This window comes from Mustela erminea, chromosome 9 (assembly GCF_009829155.1).
Source record: "Mustela erminea isolate mMusErm1 chromosome 9, mMusErm1.Pri, whole genome shotgun sequence".
Taxonomy (NCBI): Eukaryota; Metazoa; Chordata; class Mammalia; order Carnivora; family Mustelidae; genus Mustela; species Mustela erminea.
The window spans coordinates 109,566,822-109,583,118 of record NC_045622.1 but is presented as its reverse complement, the minus strand read 5'-3'; the positions used below and the strand labels follow the sequence as shown (position 1 = coordinate 109,583,118).

Below are 16,297 nucleotides of genomic sequence, written 5' to 3'. Positions count from 1 at the left end.
CCCCGGGGTGCCGGCCGCTCGTGGGCCGCGCTGCGCTCAGCACTTGGTCTGTGCGCGCCCGCGCGGGTGCGTGGGGAGCAGAGTCCGCGCTCGGACGGTCTGCGGGGGGCGGTCAGACACCCCTGGAAGTAACGCAGGCCGCAGAGTTGGGGGGGGGCCCTCCTGGGCAGGTGGCTTTTCGACCACGAACAGAGAGGACCGAGCCGTGGCTGCTGGGTCCGGGTGGCAGGGAGAGAGACCGGAGACGCCAAGACCGAGCTTTGGAGCACTGGGGAGGTAGGGGTGGCTGGGTTGTGGCGAGAGACGGACAGGTCAGGGAGTGGCGATGGCTGCATGGTGCGGGGCTTTGGGGACGGTGCCGCCATGCCCAGGAGAAACCAACACTCTCAAGGCCCAGAGGATTGCCCTTGGCCTCCAGGCCTGGAGTCATCGTGGGGGCTCCGTGCAGGGAGGTTGGTGGTGGTGTCTTGACCTCTTTAGGGCAGCTCCCTCCAGGGGGTGGCTTGGTCAGAGATGGCCACTCCAGCTCCAGGAAGGCAGGGCATGGTTGCCTTGCAGCTTCCCCAAGCTGCTTCCTGAGAAAAGTGACAGAGCTTGGGTCCTGGGGGTAGGCAGAGCAGGACCCGTGCAGCTGGCCACCTGCTTGCCTCCCCGGCGCTCAGCATCTTTCTGTACCCGCACCTCCGTTCTCTGTACGAGCCCCAGCGGGCCTGAGCTCCCTCCATCTCACCGGCTCAGGCTCTCTGAGTCCCCAGGCCAAGCAGCAGGGAGACTGAGACCTCATGGAGCTGGGTCTACCCCAGCGCGCTGGAAGCTGGGCCTCTGGAGCGGACGTGCCCCTCCCCCAGCTCACCCCTGCAGCCGAGCCTGAGGCAGACTCTCTAGAAAGACTCTGTGGCTGGTATTCCAGACAGTAAAGTATTATCATCCCCATTTCACAGATTAGTTCACACAGACCCAGGCACCGTTCAGACACCAGGTGTGGCCCATATTCGCTGAGTAAGCTTGGCTGGGTGATCTAACCAGCCAGACTCACCAGGTCTTATCTGCAAAGTGCTGATAATACCTACTGACCTGTGTCTGAGCCCCGAAGGGTGCTGGACCTCTCAGGAGGTGGCACCCAAGAACAGATGCTATTTGCACCCATCCTGCGGCTCAGAGCAGCTAGGGGCCTTGCCCAAGGCCGCCCAGCAAGTGAGGGACACAGTCAAGACTGAAACCAGGTCCGGAGGTGTGCTGATGCGGAGGGTTAAGGGAAGGACAAATACACAGACGTCCCCGGGTAGGGAGAAAGTGGGCCTGGCAGAAAGAACTGAGGAAGGCTGGTGCAGATGCACATTTGTCAGAGGATCGGGTCGGGGTGATAAGCGTATAGGGGAGGAGAATGGGAGGGGCCCATGGAGGCGCTGGAGCAGGAGGGCCAGGAAGAACCTCTGAGTAAGACAGAGGCGTGTTCAGGGCTGGCCAGGGTTTGGAAGAGAGATTAGAGCAAGGGCCGCGAGGCGGGGCTACCAGAGTAGCACAGGGCAGAGGGGCAGGACCCAAGAGCTAGACCAAGGAGCAGGGGAGAGGCTGCAGAAAACCCTCAGGGTGGGGGCGTGCCTGACAGGGAGGCTGGGTGAGGGCTGGGAGCTGCCCTCCTGGGAGCTTGGGGAGAGCCCAGCCACACACAGTGATCCCTTTACTCCTTCATCATCAGAGAACTTGCCGGTACACGCTTCAGGCTCTTCCATCCCAGACTCTGAGGACGGTCACAGGGACGTGTGCACTATAATTAAATGAAATAATGCAGTACCTCGCCCAATATAAGTGGGCCCCCAAAGTCTCCAATTATGATGAGCTAACCTAACTGGAAGGGTTGAAGTCAGGGAGGGCTTCCTGGGGGAAGAGGAGGTATCGGAGCTCAGCCTATCTCCCCGGGAGCTGTAGAGAATCATTGACAGGCTTTAAGCAGGAGAGTGCCTTTGGACCTTGGCATTGGCCTCAGCATCCTGAAACTTCCAGAGTTCATGCAACTCCGCCTTCCCCTTTTCCCCCTGATCCTTTTATGGGTTAATTTTTTGTTTTAATTAAAGATTTTTATTTATTTTTTGACAGAGAGAGAGAGAGATCACAAGTAGGCAGAGAGGCAGGCAGAGAGGGAGGGGGAGCAGACTCCCCACCGAGCAGAGAGCCTGATGTGGGGCTCGATCCCAGGACTCTGGGATCATGACCCGAGCCGAATGCAGAGGCTTAAGCCACTGAGCCACCCAGGCGCCCCTGTGGGTTAATTTTTAATGTTTAATATTTCAGGGGCGCCTGGGTGGCTCAGTCAGTTAAGTGTCTGCCTTTGGCTTAGCTCATGATCCCAGAGTTCTGGGATCGAGTCCTGCGGCAGGTGCCCTGTTCAGCGGGGACCCTGCTTCTCCCTCTCCTTTTGCTTCTCCTCCTGCTTGTGCGCTCTCTCGCGCTCTCTGTCAAATAAATAAAATCTCTTTAAAAAGCAAAATAAGGGCGCCTGGGTGGCTCAGTGGGTTAAAGCCTCTGCCTTCAGCTCAGGTCATGGTCCCAGAGTCCTGGGATCGAGCCCTGCATCGGGCTCTCTGCTCAGCAGGGAGCCTGCTTCCTCTTCTCTCTCTGCTGCCTCTCTGCCTGCTTGTCATCTCTGTCTGTTAAATAAATAAATAAAATCTTTTTTAAACAAATAAATAAAAAGCAAAATAAACTAAATTTTCAATCCATCTAGACTTAAGAAAATCATATGAATATTTTCACATCTATTCAACAGTAGAGGGAAAAGTTTAATGAATGCCCGCGTATCCCTCACCCACCTCTCACCCCTTAACTTTTGGGAACAGACACAGAGCTGCCAAATTTTAATTCTATCAAGTAATGACTTTTTTAAAAAATGTTAAGGCATGATTTTTTTCCAAAAAAAACACCTTGTGCTATTACCATCATTTCATAAAAGAAAGGACATTTTAACACATCCATACACCCAGATAGAAAAAGGCTTTAAATCGAATAAGCTCAGCTTGGAGAAATCAGCCACCCATTATCATTCCTGCTGTCCTGTTCTGGGACTCAGACCCGGTCTGAGGGCTAGAGTGAGGCCACCCTGGCGGAGGTGGGCGGGTCCTGGGCCAAGTCGCCTGTGAGCTGAGGGTCAGGTCCCATGACGGGGGCCCAGTGATGTGAAGAGTCAGTCAGGTGATTGTCAAGAAAGAACACTGCAGGAGCCACGTCCCACCCAACGCCCCCAGCCCCCAGGTTTCTCAGGGACAGAACTTTCCACACCTGCCACATCCCTGTTCCCCAGCATCCTGCCTGGCAGCGGACATGACCAAGACCTGGCCATGTGGGTTTTGTTCAACCGTGCAGGGCAGCGGAAGACCCAAGGGTGCTGCTGGGCCCGGGACAAGGAGGAGCTCCACACACATTCTGGAAGATGGCTGGAGGGCTGAGCCGAGCAACTGATAGGGCCCGTGGGGAGTGAGACCTCGCAGGACTCCAGAGACCTGCGACAGAGACTTGGGGAGTAGTGGGTGTCACTGCAGAGGGGAGGCGGTTCGGAGGGAAGGGGGAAAGGTTTGAGCAGTGCCCAGATGTCGGCACTATTCCTTGTGTAGAGGAGTGGTTGAACAAATGAGTGAAAAAATTTCTGGTTTAATTATTTTCCCCCAGACCATGATCTCCTCAACTACGAACTGGGGACACAATCCACTTAGCTGGGCTGTTGTGAAGTTTAAATGAAATAAGCCAAGTTAACTTCACCCCCTCATTTAAGACACAGCTCAGGGGCGCCTGGGTAGCTCAGTCGGTTAAGCATCTGCCTTCAGCTCAGGTCAGATCCCAGGGTCCTGGGATGGAGTCCTGCATCTGGCTCCCTGCTCAGCGGAAAGTCTGCTTCTCCCTCTCCCACTCCCTCTGCTTGTGTTCCCTCTCTTGCTGTGTCTCTCTCTGTGTCAAATAAAAATCTTAAAAAAAAAAAAAAAAAGAAGAAGAAGAAGAAGAAGACACGGCTCAGATAGCGCCTCCTCCAGGAAGCCCTCCCTGCCCTCCCATCTGAGGAGGATATTCTCTCTGGGTCCCCATATATCTCAACATGGTGCTCCGGCCCTCAGCTTTGGAAACTGTCTGCAGCACCCTCAAGAGAGGAGCCCCCATCTGACTCATCTCTGGGTCCCCCAGCATGGGATTTACGTGCAGGGATCCGCACAGAGTGGGCGCCGACAGATTCACTTGGAAGAGAGCAGGCAGAGCAGGTCGGCCCCCATTCCTCCCAGCTGACCTCATGGCAGGAAAGGGTCCAGCAGCGTGGCTTCTGGAGATAGGCCTGGGATGCTGGGGGCAGGGAGAGGAAGGCTGCAGAGTGTGTCTCCACCGGCCCCTCAGCCCATGCTGGCTGTCGCCAGGGGTCAGCAGCACAGCCCACTCCTCCTTCACCCCTGGCCTGATCCCTGGCGGGCCCTAGGGGAACAGAGGGAACCCCCGCCACGCATGAGGGAGAGAGGAAGGGCAGGAGAGTGGACCCCCATGACACAGTTCCTGCTTTGGCGTCAGCCACATCCCCCAGCCCTTCTGCCCCGGGTGGCACGAGTGCTGTCATTCCCACCTCAGGGCTCGTGGCCCGACCTGGAAGAACAGGAACCCCCCCAGCCCCTGCAAGCAGCTCCCTGGCCCCGAGGGCCCCACCACAGGCCTGAGCGCTCGGGATGCTTCCTTGAGGTCTGTGGGTCCTTAGCTGTGTGACCTTGGGCAAGCCTGTCACCTCTCTGGGCTTTAATAGGTCATAGCTTTCATTTACCAAGGGGGTACTACCTGCCCAGCGCTCACTGGGCAAGGCTTCTCTCCCGATAGGCTTATCTCGTGGAAGCCTACGACAGTCCTAGGGCACGGGTGACGCTGCTCTTCCGTAACGGGTGGATGCGGCCAGCAGGGTAAGACGATAAGAGGCGAAGCTGGCCTGCCTTCCAGGCAAACCCAGGCCCTCCTGTCTGCCAAGGGCCCTTCAGTGTAGGTCCCCACCAGGTGGCACAGCAGCCCTGGGGCAGCACTCAGGCCTGGCCCTCCTGTGCTCGCTCTTGGCTTGCAGAAACGGCGGGGGCGGGTCAACTCACCCTCTTGTCTCCAGTGTCTGGTCTTGGTCCCAGGGGTTTCTCCAGCCATGCTAACTGTGACCTCAGGGAACTCCTGGGCAATCAGGGAGTGGGGGAGGGGCAGCTCCCCAGAAGTCTAAGGACACCAGGCCTGGCGGACTTGCGTGCCCCTGCTCTGTCCCTTGGTCCGGCAGTCTTGGGAGCGCCAAGGGACACCACCTTTCCCAGGCTGCCTCCGCAGCACTGGGGCCCCAGCATCGCAGTGTCCTGGGATTTCCCCATCCCAGAGGCTGTCACATTCACATTCCAGGCCCTGGGGGTTGGCCCAGGGTTTGATCCCCAGTCCTGCTGGGAAGCCCTTCTTCTAGATCTCTGTGTTGATTCGTAAGTGCAACATGTACCCGGGACTCCCAGTGGTGATTCTTCTCTGACCTCCCTGTGACATTCCGATCGCCGGTGGGTAGGCGCGGGTAGGCCCTTCCTGCCTGGCACGGCCCTGGCGCGTGGCGGAGGGGGGAGGTTAGGGCAGCCAGGCCTCCTCATGACTCATGACTCTGTGACTTCTCAGTCTCCTGCAGCCTGGAGACCACCCCCCCAGCCCCACGCAGGGGCAGGCAGCAGGCCCCATCTCTCGGTCTCCTCCCCAGTGGGTAGCAGGACAGGCCTGGGGCTGTGTTTATTGACTGTCTCTGTGACGACCAGGCTCTCTGGGGCCTGTCTGCTGGGAAGGACAGGGCGGCAACCAGGGAAGGCAGGAGAGCTGCGAGGTTCCCACCCCACCCTGGGCCAGAGCGGCCGGGCAGCCCCAACCACTGGGGTCCACATGGAGGGTGGGGCCGGGAGGGATCCCCCGGCCGGCAGAAGCCAGGGCGGCCACACACAGAGATCAGATGGAAGCAGAGACTGGCCAAGAAGTAGCCCAAAACCCAGGTACGTAATCTGCAGAGCCCAGTGCAAAATGAAAATGCAGGACCTCCTAAAAACTATTCCGAGGGGCGCCTGGGTGGCTCAGTGGGGTAAAGCCTCTGCCTTCGGCTCAGGTCGTGGCCCCGCATCAGGCTCTCTGCTCAGCAGGGAGCCTGCTTCCTCCTCTCTCTCTGCCTGCCTCTCTGCCTACTTGTGATCTCTCTGTCACACAAATAAATAAAATCTTAAAAAAAAATTTTTTTTAAAAAACGATTCCGAATTTCAGCATGGGCAACAGCGGAGCACATAAGAACCAGAGGCCCTTCATGATGGCACAAATCAGGTCTGCCTGCCTGCGCGCCTCCACCCCGGGGTTCTGCCTACCTTGTGGGGGCCTGATAGAGACACGGTGCTCAGGAGGATGAGTGCACAACTCTGACAGCTGTCCAGGGGAGGGCGGAGGCTGGGATCGCCTCTGTGAGGACACTCGATTCAAAAACACACAAGGCACAAAAGAATGGCAGTGACGTTTTAAAAAAATTAAGTTTATAAATATTTTCTCCACTGTACAAAGTTTCCCAGCCCTCCCACCCCCGTCACTGTTCACATCCTCATGTTTTTAAAATCCCCACTATATTTATTTTTTTAAATCATAAAATATATTTTTTTCTTTGTTCATATTTAAAACTATTTACAAGGGGGCAGAGAGGCCGGGGGGGCCTCGCGGAGGTCAGGAGGAGTCCGTGCAGGGGGACGGAGGGGGCGGGAAGAGGTGGAAGTAGCTCCTCTCGGTGGCGGGCGAAGGGGGGCAGCTGTCCTCCGCCGACAGGTACTGGCTGTGGGGCGTGGGCGGCGGCGGGTAGGGGTCTGAGTCCGAGTTCAAGTCCAGGTAGTACTTGCTGGCCTTCCAGCGGCTGGCGCTGTAGTCGCTGTCACAGACGTCCGTGCTGCAGGGCGTCGTCGGAGGGGCCATGCCTCGGATAATGTAAGGCCTAAAGGGGACACAGCGGAGTGGGCTCAGGGAAGAGACACGGGGGCCCCTCCTTTGGGTGTGGTCTCTCTGAGCCAGAGTCCCCACCTCTGAAGTGGGCGTGCCTGCACCGAGTGTTGGGGGGGAGGCCCTGGCAAGGACTGCCCCCCTGGGCCAAGGTTGCCTTTATGGAGAAGGGCTTCCAGAGCCTGCCTGGTGGGCCTTGGGTGAGTTAACTCCTCTGGGCTTCAGTTTCACCTTCGTGAAATACGAGTGAAACAGTACCTGGTTCCAAAGGGGCTTGTGAAGGGTCAATGATATTCTGCATGCAAAGTGCATGGAAAGTGCTAGAAACAGTGCTGGACACCAGGGAGTGCTTGACAACCGTTCCCCATTATATCATTCCTATAAATATCAGAGACCACTGGGCCTGCAAGGGGCCCCCGTTGAGTTAAGGCACCCCGACCCAGGAGGTGGCTCCCAGACATCTCCTGCACCCTCAGGTTCTAGGAGGGGCAGCTGCAGGGCCCGAGCTGGGGATGGGGACTGGGGTGTGTTTCAGAGCCCCAGGGGGCTCAGCAGCCAGCACCCTGGGGCCCGCGCAGGACATGTGGTTCTGAGAAGGCGCAGCGGGAGGACCCTGGAGAGGCCGGAAGGGACAATGACAGGCGGGGGCGGGGAAGGAGCGGCACAAAAATCAATGTAAGGAATAAAGCCGGGGGTGGGCCAGGGACTGAGGGGTCTGGCGAGTGTGTATGTGACAGCCTGGGGACACACGAGGGCACTGAGGCACTGGGGGGGGGGTGGAACCACTGCAGGTGCCCGTCTTGGGCAGTAACCCAGTAACAAGGGGCCCCACTCCTCTTCGGGGCCCAAAGTTCCTGAAACGGCCACCAGATGGCAGGCGAAGCCGCGCTCTGAGTCTCCACACCAGCCTCTCCAGCGGGGAGGAGGAGGGGGAGAGGGAGGAGAGGGGAGGGCGGGGTAGGGGTCTCCACTCCCAAGCCTCTGCCTCCACCTGCCCCTTCGGGTAGCTCCCGTGGGGTGAGGGGTCCAGGACACCCGTGCGGAAGGCCACCTCAGGCCCTGACCTGGCCCCTGGACGCAGGCCAGCAGCACAACCCAGATCCCTCTTCTCAGCATTCCCAAGTGTCCCCCCAACCCAGGGAGCTGGGGAATGCAACCCCAGCTGGACAACCTGGGGGGCGAGCAGACCTGCGGGGTTCTGGGCAGTGGGTCGCAAGAGAGGATCGTCCCACTGAGGGCCCGCAGTGGCAGGGGCCACGACAGTAGTTACGTGACTTGGATCTGATCCTTCGGGGACAGTGGCAGCAGGTGGTGGCCCTGCAGCTGGCTTCGGACACGGGCAAACCTTCGCCCCTGGGTACTGGCCTCCACGGGCAGTGGGGGCCCGGCCAGGCCACAGTGGGAAGCCCCTGGTGGCGTCATTCAAGGCCTCACCTATCTGGGCGTGTCCCCACTGAACAGAATACCCCCAGAGCTACTTCTGGATTCCAGAGCCTGGTCCAAACACGGGATTTGGTTGGTTTCTGGAACTCCACAGGCAAGCCCAGTTCACTCCGTGGGGAGGCAAGCCAGGGATGGTCTGAGGGCCCAGGAGAGCCCACCAGCACCCTGGACCTCTCTGCGAGGTTTTTTCACCCAGGAAATGGGGACAAGGGCCCTCCTGTGTCCTTGGCTTGTCGGGAGGCCCAGCTGGCCAGTGGGGTGCAGGGTGGTGGCAGGGACCTCGTACCTGTAGGGTCTCGCGGTGGTGGGAATGTTTGAAGAGTAGAACATGTCCACGTTGTACAAAGAGGGGTCCGTGGCGGGGGACGGCGGCGGGTTCAGGATCTGAGAAGAGCCAGGCAAGGGTTACAGGCTTCTGGTGGTGCCCCCCTGCCCCCAGCGGGTCTGCACGGGGCCTACTTGGCATGAGCCTCACGCTATGGGGAATCAGCAGCTGTCCCCTCAGCCCTGAAGGCTGTCACAGCAGTGCCTGTGGCCCAAATACCGCCCGAAGACCCCATGACCCCAGGCCCACGCCCAGCCACAGATGTCCCCGCAGGCCCTGGGCTGTCCCCCGGTGCCAGCAGGTGCCTTATGAGGCTCCTCTGGGACTTCTCCCACTCCCCTTTTGGACTCTGACTTCCCCACCTCTCTCCACATGGTGCGAAGATGAATTCCTACAAGAACTTCCTTATTCCTAACGCCGAGGTGGCTCCGATTTCTGGCTGAAACCCTGACCCGGTACAGGGGTCGCCCTGCTGAGGGACGGGCCCTGGCCCCACACGGCCCCACCACGGAAATCAGGGAAAGGTGCCCCTTTCTTGGGATGTATTGCCCCAAACTGTGATGATGAACACGATGTACCCTCCAGAGCCGGGCAGCCCATGACTGGCCCCACAGAGGGACAGAGGGACCTGAGGCCCCCGGTGACACACACCATCTGTGTCTTCCCCAGCAGCCGCCACCGATAAACCCCACCCATCACACGGCCCTTCTGAGCACACAGGCTTTTATGGGGTCACAGCCAGACCCGGCTTCTGGGGCTCCCACAGCTGAATGGGAACATGGCTGTCACCACGTGTCCTGAAGGACTGGAGGGCAGCAGAAAGGCCTTTCCCGACAGGCAGATGGGTATGGGCCCTGATCAACCACTTCCCAGCTGCGGCGTGGCCCCTGGTGACATGTGGTAACCCATAAGAAGTGACCTTTGTGGGACGCCTGGGTGGCTCAGTTGGTTAAGCATCTGCCTTTGCCTCGGATCATGATCCCAGGGTTCTGGGATCGAGTCCCATGTCAGGTTCCTTGCTCGGCAGGGAGCCTAATTCTCCATCTGCCTGACGCTCCCCTGGCGTGTGCTCTATCTCACTCTTTGACTAAAAAAAAAAAAAAAAAAAAAAGTTCCCTTTGGGGAGTAGCAAGAGCCCCCCCACTCCCCACTCCTTATTCTGGGGGAAGGTCCTCCCTGGGCCAAAGAGCCAGCCTGGGGATTCCTCGGGATTTGTCCCCAGAGCTGGGAGCACACGATACTGAGGGCATGTCATTCAGAGGGGGGAGCAGGAACCCGGCAGGGAAGCCCAGCAGAAAGGGTCTCCTAGATCCGCCCCTGCCCCCTGCGCCCTTGGGGTTCTGCTTCCTCTTCTGCCCATGAATCTGACTGGATCTGGTTTCCCCTCCCCTCCCGCTCCGAGGTGAGCTTTGGGATTCTGCCCACATCCCTTCCTCTGCGGGGGGTGGGGTGGGGTGGGGGGTGGTGCTGCCTCCCTCAGCACTGTCCTGGGGGCTCTTCCCAAGTTCCAGGCGGCGGCCCCTCTGCGACGCGGGCTCAGGAGAGCGCCCCCTTCTGGTCGGGCCGACGGAGCGCACAGAGCGCGGTGGTTTCCCGGGGAGCGGCTGACCAGCGGCTGGAGCCAGCCCTTAGCGGCTATCCTTGCCTTCAGATGCTGTCGTGTGGGTTCCAGAGGACACGTGTGAACCTACTCTGTGATCCTGGAACAGCACACCCATGTCCCCGCACGCCAGTCCGAGCCCACAGAACACAGCCCACCAAGAGTGAGCTGTCCTGCTGGCAGCGGCCTTGGTGTGATTCTGATGTGTCCATGCGGGTTTGTCCGTTAGTATGTCACTCTGGTGCAGGACAGTGACAACGAGGGAGCCAGAAGCCCAACGTGGGACGGGATCCCAGGACCTTAGGATCATGATCTGAACCGAAGGCAGCCGCCCAACCGGCTGAGCCACCTGGGCGTCCCAAGGAAGAGTCTTAAAAACAAAAAAAGCGCATTTGTAAAACTGGCAAAATCTGAACAGAGCCAAAAATATCCTATCAGGAGCGCCTGGGTGGCTCAGTGGGTTAAAGCCTCTGCTTTCGGATTGGGTCATGACCCCAGGGTCCTGGGATCGAGCCTCGCATCAGGCACTCTGCTCAGTGGGGAGCCTGCTTCCTCTTCTCTCTCTGCCTACTTGTGATCTCTGTCTGTCAAATAAATAAATAAATAAAATCTTTAAAAAATATATATCCTATCAGTGCCCTACCACTTATGTTGTGCTACTGCCCTAGACTGAATACTTGTGTCCCCCCCAGAGTCCTGTGCTGAATCCTAACCCTCAATGCGAGGGCATCAGGAGGCGGGCCCAGATAACAGACCCCATTGTGTCCCGTCAGGAGGATAAGGCCGCCTTCTGTGAACCAGGAATGGGGCCCCCATAAGACCCCAAATCTGTCAGCACCTTGATCTTGGACTTCGCAGCCTCCCAAACTGTGAAAACCAGCTGTAAAGCACCCCCCCACCCCGGTCTGTGATAACTTCGGCAGAGCGACCCAGGAGGACCAAGACGCTGGTGATGTGGCATGTTGCTTTTGTGGGGATCTGGGCGAAGCGTACGTGAGCTCTATGTTCGTGACAATGAGTTGACAATGATCTCAAAATACAAAGTAAAAATAGTTACTCTCTCGGCTGGGAAAAGAAAGACCGGCCGCCAGCGTACTTGCTGTGTACAGATGCCCCGGAAGGACATTCGAGACACTCGCCATAGGATGTGGCTCTGGGGGGCGGGGTTCTTGCTCGGGGTGAGGGGGTGATCGACCCTCTTTCTGCTGTGCATTCTGTTGTACCTTTTGAATTTTGTACCACGAGCCTCTATTACTGATGTGAAAGAATGCAGTTAATTTGAAAACAGCTGGCTTCACAGGGGTTTCTTTCTGGCAAGACGGAAATGTTCTAGAATGGCGGAGATGGTCGCACACACCTGTGACTGTACTAACCACCGCTGAATTCCACCCCTTAAGTGGGTGAACTGTACGGAACGCTAAGCTGCTTATTACCAGCTGGGCTGGTAATAGTATCATCTCTTGCTGCTAATAAGAATCCCCCCGCCCCGCCTCAGCTCCCAGCGGAGCCAGGGGACAGGGAAGCCAGGACGCCGAACCTCCTGGGGTCTGCATGGGCAGGCACAGGGGGTGGTCCCGGGGTGAGCTCGTATTTCTAGCGGGTCCCGTGGCGCACGTGAGAGTCAGGGGATGGCGGCGGCAGAGAGGATCAGAAGGGTGGTGGGGAGTGTTCTAAACTCCAGGCTTGCGGCAAAGAGCCACAAGCTCCCCCTAGACACAGCCCTGGCCAACGCCACGAAGGTAGAAACACCCAGCCCGGGCGGGTGGGTCTCCCTGGAGCCTCCTCCAGAGAAAGCTCAGAGACAGTGTGCAGCTCAGAAGAGCATTCTGTTGCAGGAAGTTGGGTTTTTAAGGATTAAAAAGTGTAGAACAGGGTAACGCCAGATTGTCTGTGATTGTCTACACAGACTGAGCTCATGCATCGAGCTCACCCAGGTCCCTGGGGCGGTGCTCTTGGAAGAGTCCCCACCGGCCCCCCCGCCCAGCCAGCCTTGGGAGAGGTCCCCTGGAAGGAATCTTCAGTGTTCTGCCCTCTTTACGGTCATTTCTCTGTAGCGTGTGGCTTGGCGAGGACCCGGCCCTCAGCCCATGCGGCCTCCATAGACCGTTTCTGCCACAAAAGTCGCCTGTGAGTGCCAGGCCTTTGGAAAACAATCCAGCTGTTTTCTGGGACCCAGCAGGGCCTTGGGAGGGAAAACAGGGTGCTCTCAGCAGGGACGCTAAGGAGAAGGTCACACGGGCACCGTTGGGAGCACCCCGTCCAGACTGGCCCTACAGGAGGCGGTCATAGACGGGCGGGCCTATGAGGAGCAAAGCTGGTCACAAGGACACTGAAATGTCCAGCAGCAACGCTAGGAGGTGGGGTTATGGGGAGACTCTGCCCTGGCTCTCTGGGGAGGGGAGGGTTTCCAGGTGAGCCACAAAGAATGAGGGCACCCCTCCTAAGCAGAAAACGCCCCGAGAAAACGGCGAGCTGCGCGCAGGGAAGAAGCAAACCTCCCGCTCTTCTCCGTGCCGGCAGGACAGCTAATAGTTCAGGGAATCCTGAGGTCACACCAAGTATCCCCCGGCCAGCCGCAGATGGCGGAGGGTCCCCGGGCGGGCAGGCCTGCCCCCACCCCCCACTCACCGGCGGGTACAGAGTGGCCTTGGTGCTAGACGAGCTGCTGGACGAGGCCCCGGTGACGTGGTTCCGGTCATAGAGGGGCACTCCACCCCGGCCCCCCATCAGGCTCACGGAGCTCATCATGGACTTGCCACATGAGATGCCTGCCACGGGGAGGGGCACGAGGTGAGTCAGGGGCCAGCCCCCCCCCAAGACATAGCACATGCTCCTTGGCTCCTGCTGCCCCCTACATGCAGGTCTGGCTGGGTGAGCCCTGTCCTGTCCCTGCCCCCGATGGCCCCTCTGCTCACACCCCCGGTGTAAGTCTCAGTCACTCGCCCCACCCCTGCCCAGGGTCTTGCACACAGCGCCAACATCTTACCTGTGAAGGGACCATGCTGGGAGCTGCCGGGGGCTATGAAATTGAGGGGAACGTGGGGGGTCCCACTGACGTACTCATGCGGGAAGGGCCCGCTGGCCCCGGCGTAGCGCTGACACAGCACACGCTGGCACACGAAGTAGACCCCGCCCATGACAAACAGGGACAGGATGATACCGATGACTGGCCCGATGGCGCTGCTATGGGCCGGGCTGTCATCGGACGGCGGCTTGGTGATCTCTGCGGGAGAATGGACAGGGAGAGATGGTGGCATTATGCAAAGGCACAGGCTCCCCTGCGCCCCTGCAGGGGTGGACCCCGCGTGCCCCAGAGGGGCTGGTTCAGGCCCAGCACCCGTGGGTGGTGGTGGTGGGGGAGAGGGAGATGCCGGGTGCTGGGGGTGCCGCTGACATACTGCCCCCCCACCGCCAACCCTGTCTGCCCGGAGCGCCCTCCTCCCTTCTCCTCACCCGCCCCCTTCCCCCCTCATCCCCCGTCCCCTCCTGGCTGGCTGAGCTTTACCTACTTCCCAACAACCCCTTAAAAGCGACTCCCCGACGGCAGCCTTGGATTCAGCCCCGGATCTCGGGGCTCCCTGAGTCACGGCCCCCAGACAGCTAGGCCTGGAGGTGCCTGGAGCCGGGTACTGGAGCCCGATTCAGGTGGGGGGCAGGTAGGCAGCTCCCGGGGCTGCAAGCATGTCTAGCAGGGGATGTCACCCACATGCAGGGGCCGGCTGGACTGACGGCGCACCCAGGCCAGGAGGCCTGCCCTATGCCCCACGCACCTGCCCGCACAGAGGCCCAACGTGAGGGCAGCATGAAGGGCGCCATGAGACAGAGCCTGGGCATGGGGATTCCGCCAAACCTGCAAAGCCGGAGCCCGCTCAGGGCTGCGAGGAGCCCAGGAGTCCTTCTGGGGGCCCCACCAGTGCGAGGGCCAGGTGGGGGGACTCCTCGGGCTGGCTCCCCGGTCAAAGCCTCGGGGATGGGGAGGGAGCCCCAAGGCTCGAAACTCAACTTTCAGAAAAGGACAGTGGGTTTCCCATCAGGCTGGCCCGAGGAGCTCAAGGGCTTTCCACTATGTCCCCTCCTGTCTACCAAAACCCAGGGGGAAGGAGGAACATGCTGGGTGTTCCTGTCAGGTGTTGCTGTCGGGTGACAGCACCAGACTACGGATAAATGTCACCCCTGATACCGGAATCACCGTCAGACTGGCACCGGCCCAGCAAAGGGGCAGAGGCTCAGACCCCGGGTGGCAGCCATCTCTGTCCTCTGGCCCCAGGTTACTACTCACTTGCTTGAGATGGTAACTGAGGTGCCTCACCTGGCTTCGCATGAAGGTACAAAACTGTTTGGGGCCCCCCCTTCCCCACTCACAAGACCTCTCTCAGCCCAGGTACCTCGACAGTAAACGGAGAGCCCACAGTCCCCAAACACATGTGTACATTCCCACTTCCTATATGGGGCTCTAGTTCCCTTCCTGTCTGAAATGAAGACAGACTTTTGAGAGCCACCACCTCCAGGAAGCCTTCCCTGACTGCCCTGGCCTCATGTCCTGTGGCCCCCATCTCTGACTATACAGGCCGTGTCACTCAAGAGGCACAGAGCACGTGTGTGCATGTGGACATGCACCTCCTCACCCAGAGAACAGGCTGACAGGAAAAGGACCACCCCGACCCCATCAGAGCAGTCTCACTGCCCAACAGATGCCCCGGTGTGAGGTCCTAGAGGGCAGAAGCATGTCCCCTCAGGCACAGTCAGCTGCAGCCCCCCCCCATCTACCCCACAGAGGGCCTGTCACTGTCACAGCCAGAAACACCCCAGGGCCAAACCCCCCCCCCCCCCGCCCTAGCTCAGCCTCATCACTGCCTCTCCTTCCCGGAAGGCTTCCCTGCCAGCCTCCCTCCCCTACCCCCGGCCTCCAAGGCCGAGTACTCCCAACCTTCTAGCCTCTTGGTTCAGCCCCCAGCCTATTTCCTCCCTCTCGGACCCCGCACTCGTGCGGGGCGACCCCTCCGCGGGAAGCTGGCTCACCGCACATGAGTTCATCAGAGCCGTCGATGCAGTCGGGGAAGGAGTCGCACTGCTGCTTGATCAGGACGCACTGGCCGCTGGCGCAGCGGAACTGGTTGGGCAGGCAGATGGCTGCAAGGGGGAGTCGCGCGTTCAGAGGGACATGGGCCGTGATGCGGCCAGGTGCGCTACGTGGAGAGCCAAAAGCCAGTGCTCCCCGCCACAAAGACCCAGCAAGAAGGTCAGGTTCCAGATGCAGAGCAGACCAACGGGACCCTTTCTAGGATGGGGTCAGGGAGCGGTCACAGCAAACCTGGTCTCTACCCTCCCCACGATGTCCCCCGGTTCCGAGGCCTGTGTGATGCTGGGGTAGGGCTGGCAAGTGACCCCTGGGAGGTATTTATCAGGCTCCTACCACAGGTCAGGCCCAGACAGGGCCAGGACTAACACCCTCCGCCCCAGGGCTCGCCTGCGAGACGAGGAGGCAAGAGCCAACAGGAGGAATGACCTAGAATGGGTGGGGCAGGGGACAGGTGCTTTCCCAGCGGAGTTCCCAGGGCAGAGGAGCAGGAGGGTGGAGCAGATCTCAGCCAGGAAGGCCAAGGCAGCTCACAGCCTGCTGGACCAGGTGGAAGAATTCTGCCTGTGTACTGCCTGCTCTCTCCCTCCGTGCCCCGGAACGCGGACCGGGGAGGAGCCACCACTCTCCAAGGAAGACACTGCGGGGGAGAGTGGTGAGCTCATCGGAGCCGTCTATGCAGTCGGGGAAGGAGTGGGGGGGGCTGCTCAGCCATCGCCCTCCCCCAGAGTCTGCTATTTAATCTCCCCACCTGCCCTGCCCCGAGGGCCCCTCCTTGGGAACCAGAGACGAGGGGACCCTGTCCTTGCAGCGGGTGGGACAATCTGCTGGCAACAAAGCTGGGAGGGGGCTTCCGAAAGACAAGGGAAAG

The 16,297-nt window shown here is 59.6% G+C and overlaps 1 protein-coding gene across 2 annotated transcripts in view; it reads right to left on the bottom strand.

Annotated features, from left to right (window-relative positions):
- Positions 1 to 6,664: 6,664 nt before the first annotated feature.
- The window catches only part of LRP5 (LDL receptor related protein 5), a 97,159-nt gene continuing 87,526 nt past the window's right edge, over positions 6,665 to 16,297 (bottom strand). For both annotated transcript variants that reach the window (XM_032357779.1, XM_032357778.1), the window contains exons 19-23: positions 15,369 to 15,479; positions 13,336 to 13,572; positions 12,978 to 13,117; positions 8,711 to 8,808; positions 6,665 to 6,976 (exon numbers count right to left, since the gene is read on the bottom strand). In XM_032357779.1, coding sequence (XP_032213670.1) covers positions 6,715 to 6,976; positions 8,711 to 8,808; positions 12,978 to 13,117; positions 13,336 to 13,572; positions 15,369 to 15,479 — 848 coding nt within the window. In that variant the 3' untranslated portion in view covers positions 6,665 to 6,714. The remainder of the gene's footprint in view (positions 6,977 to 8,710; positions 8,809 to 12,977; positions 13,118 to 13,335; positions 13,573 to 15,368; positions 15,480 to 16,297) is intronic.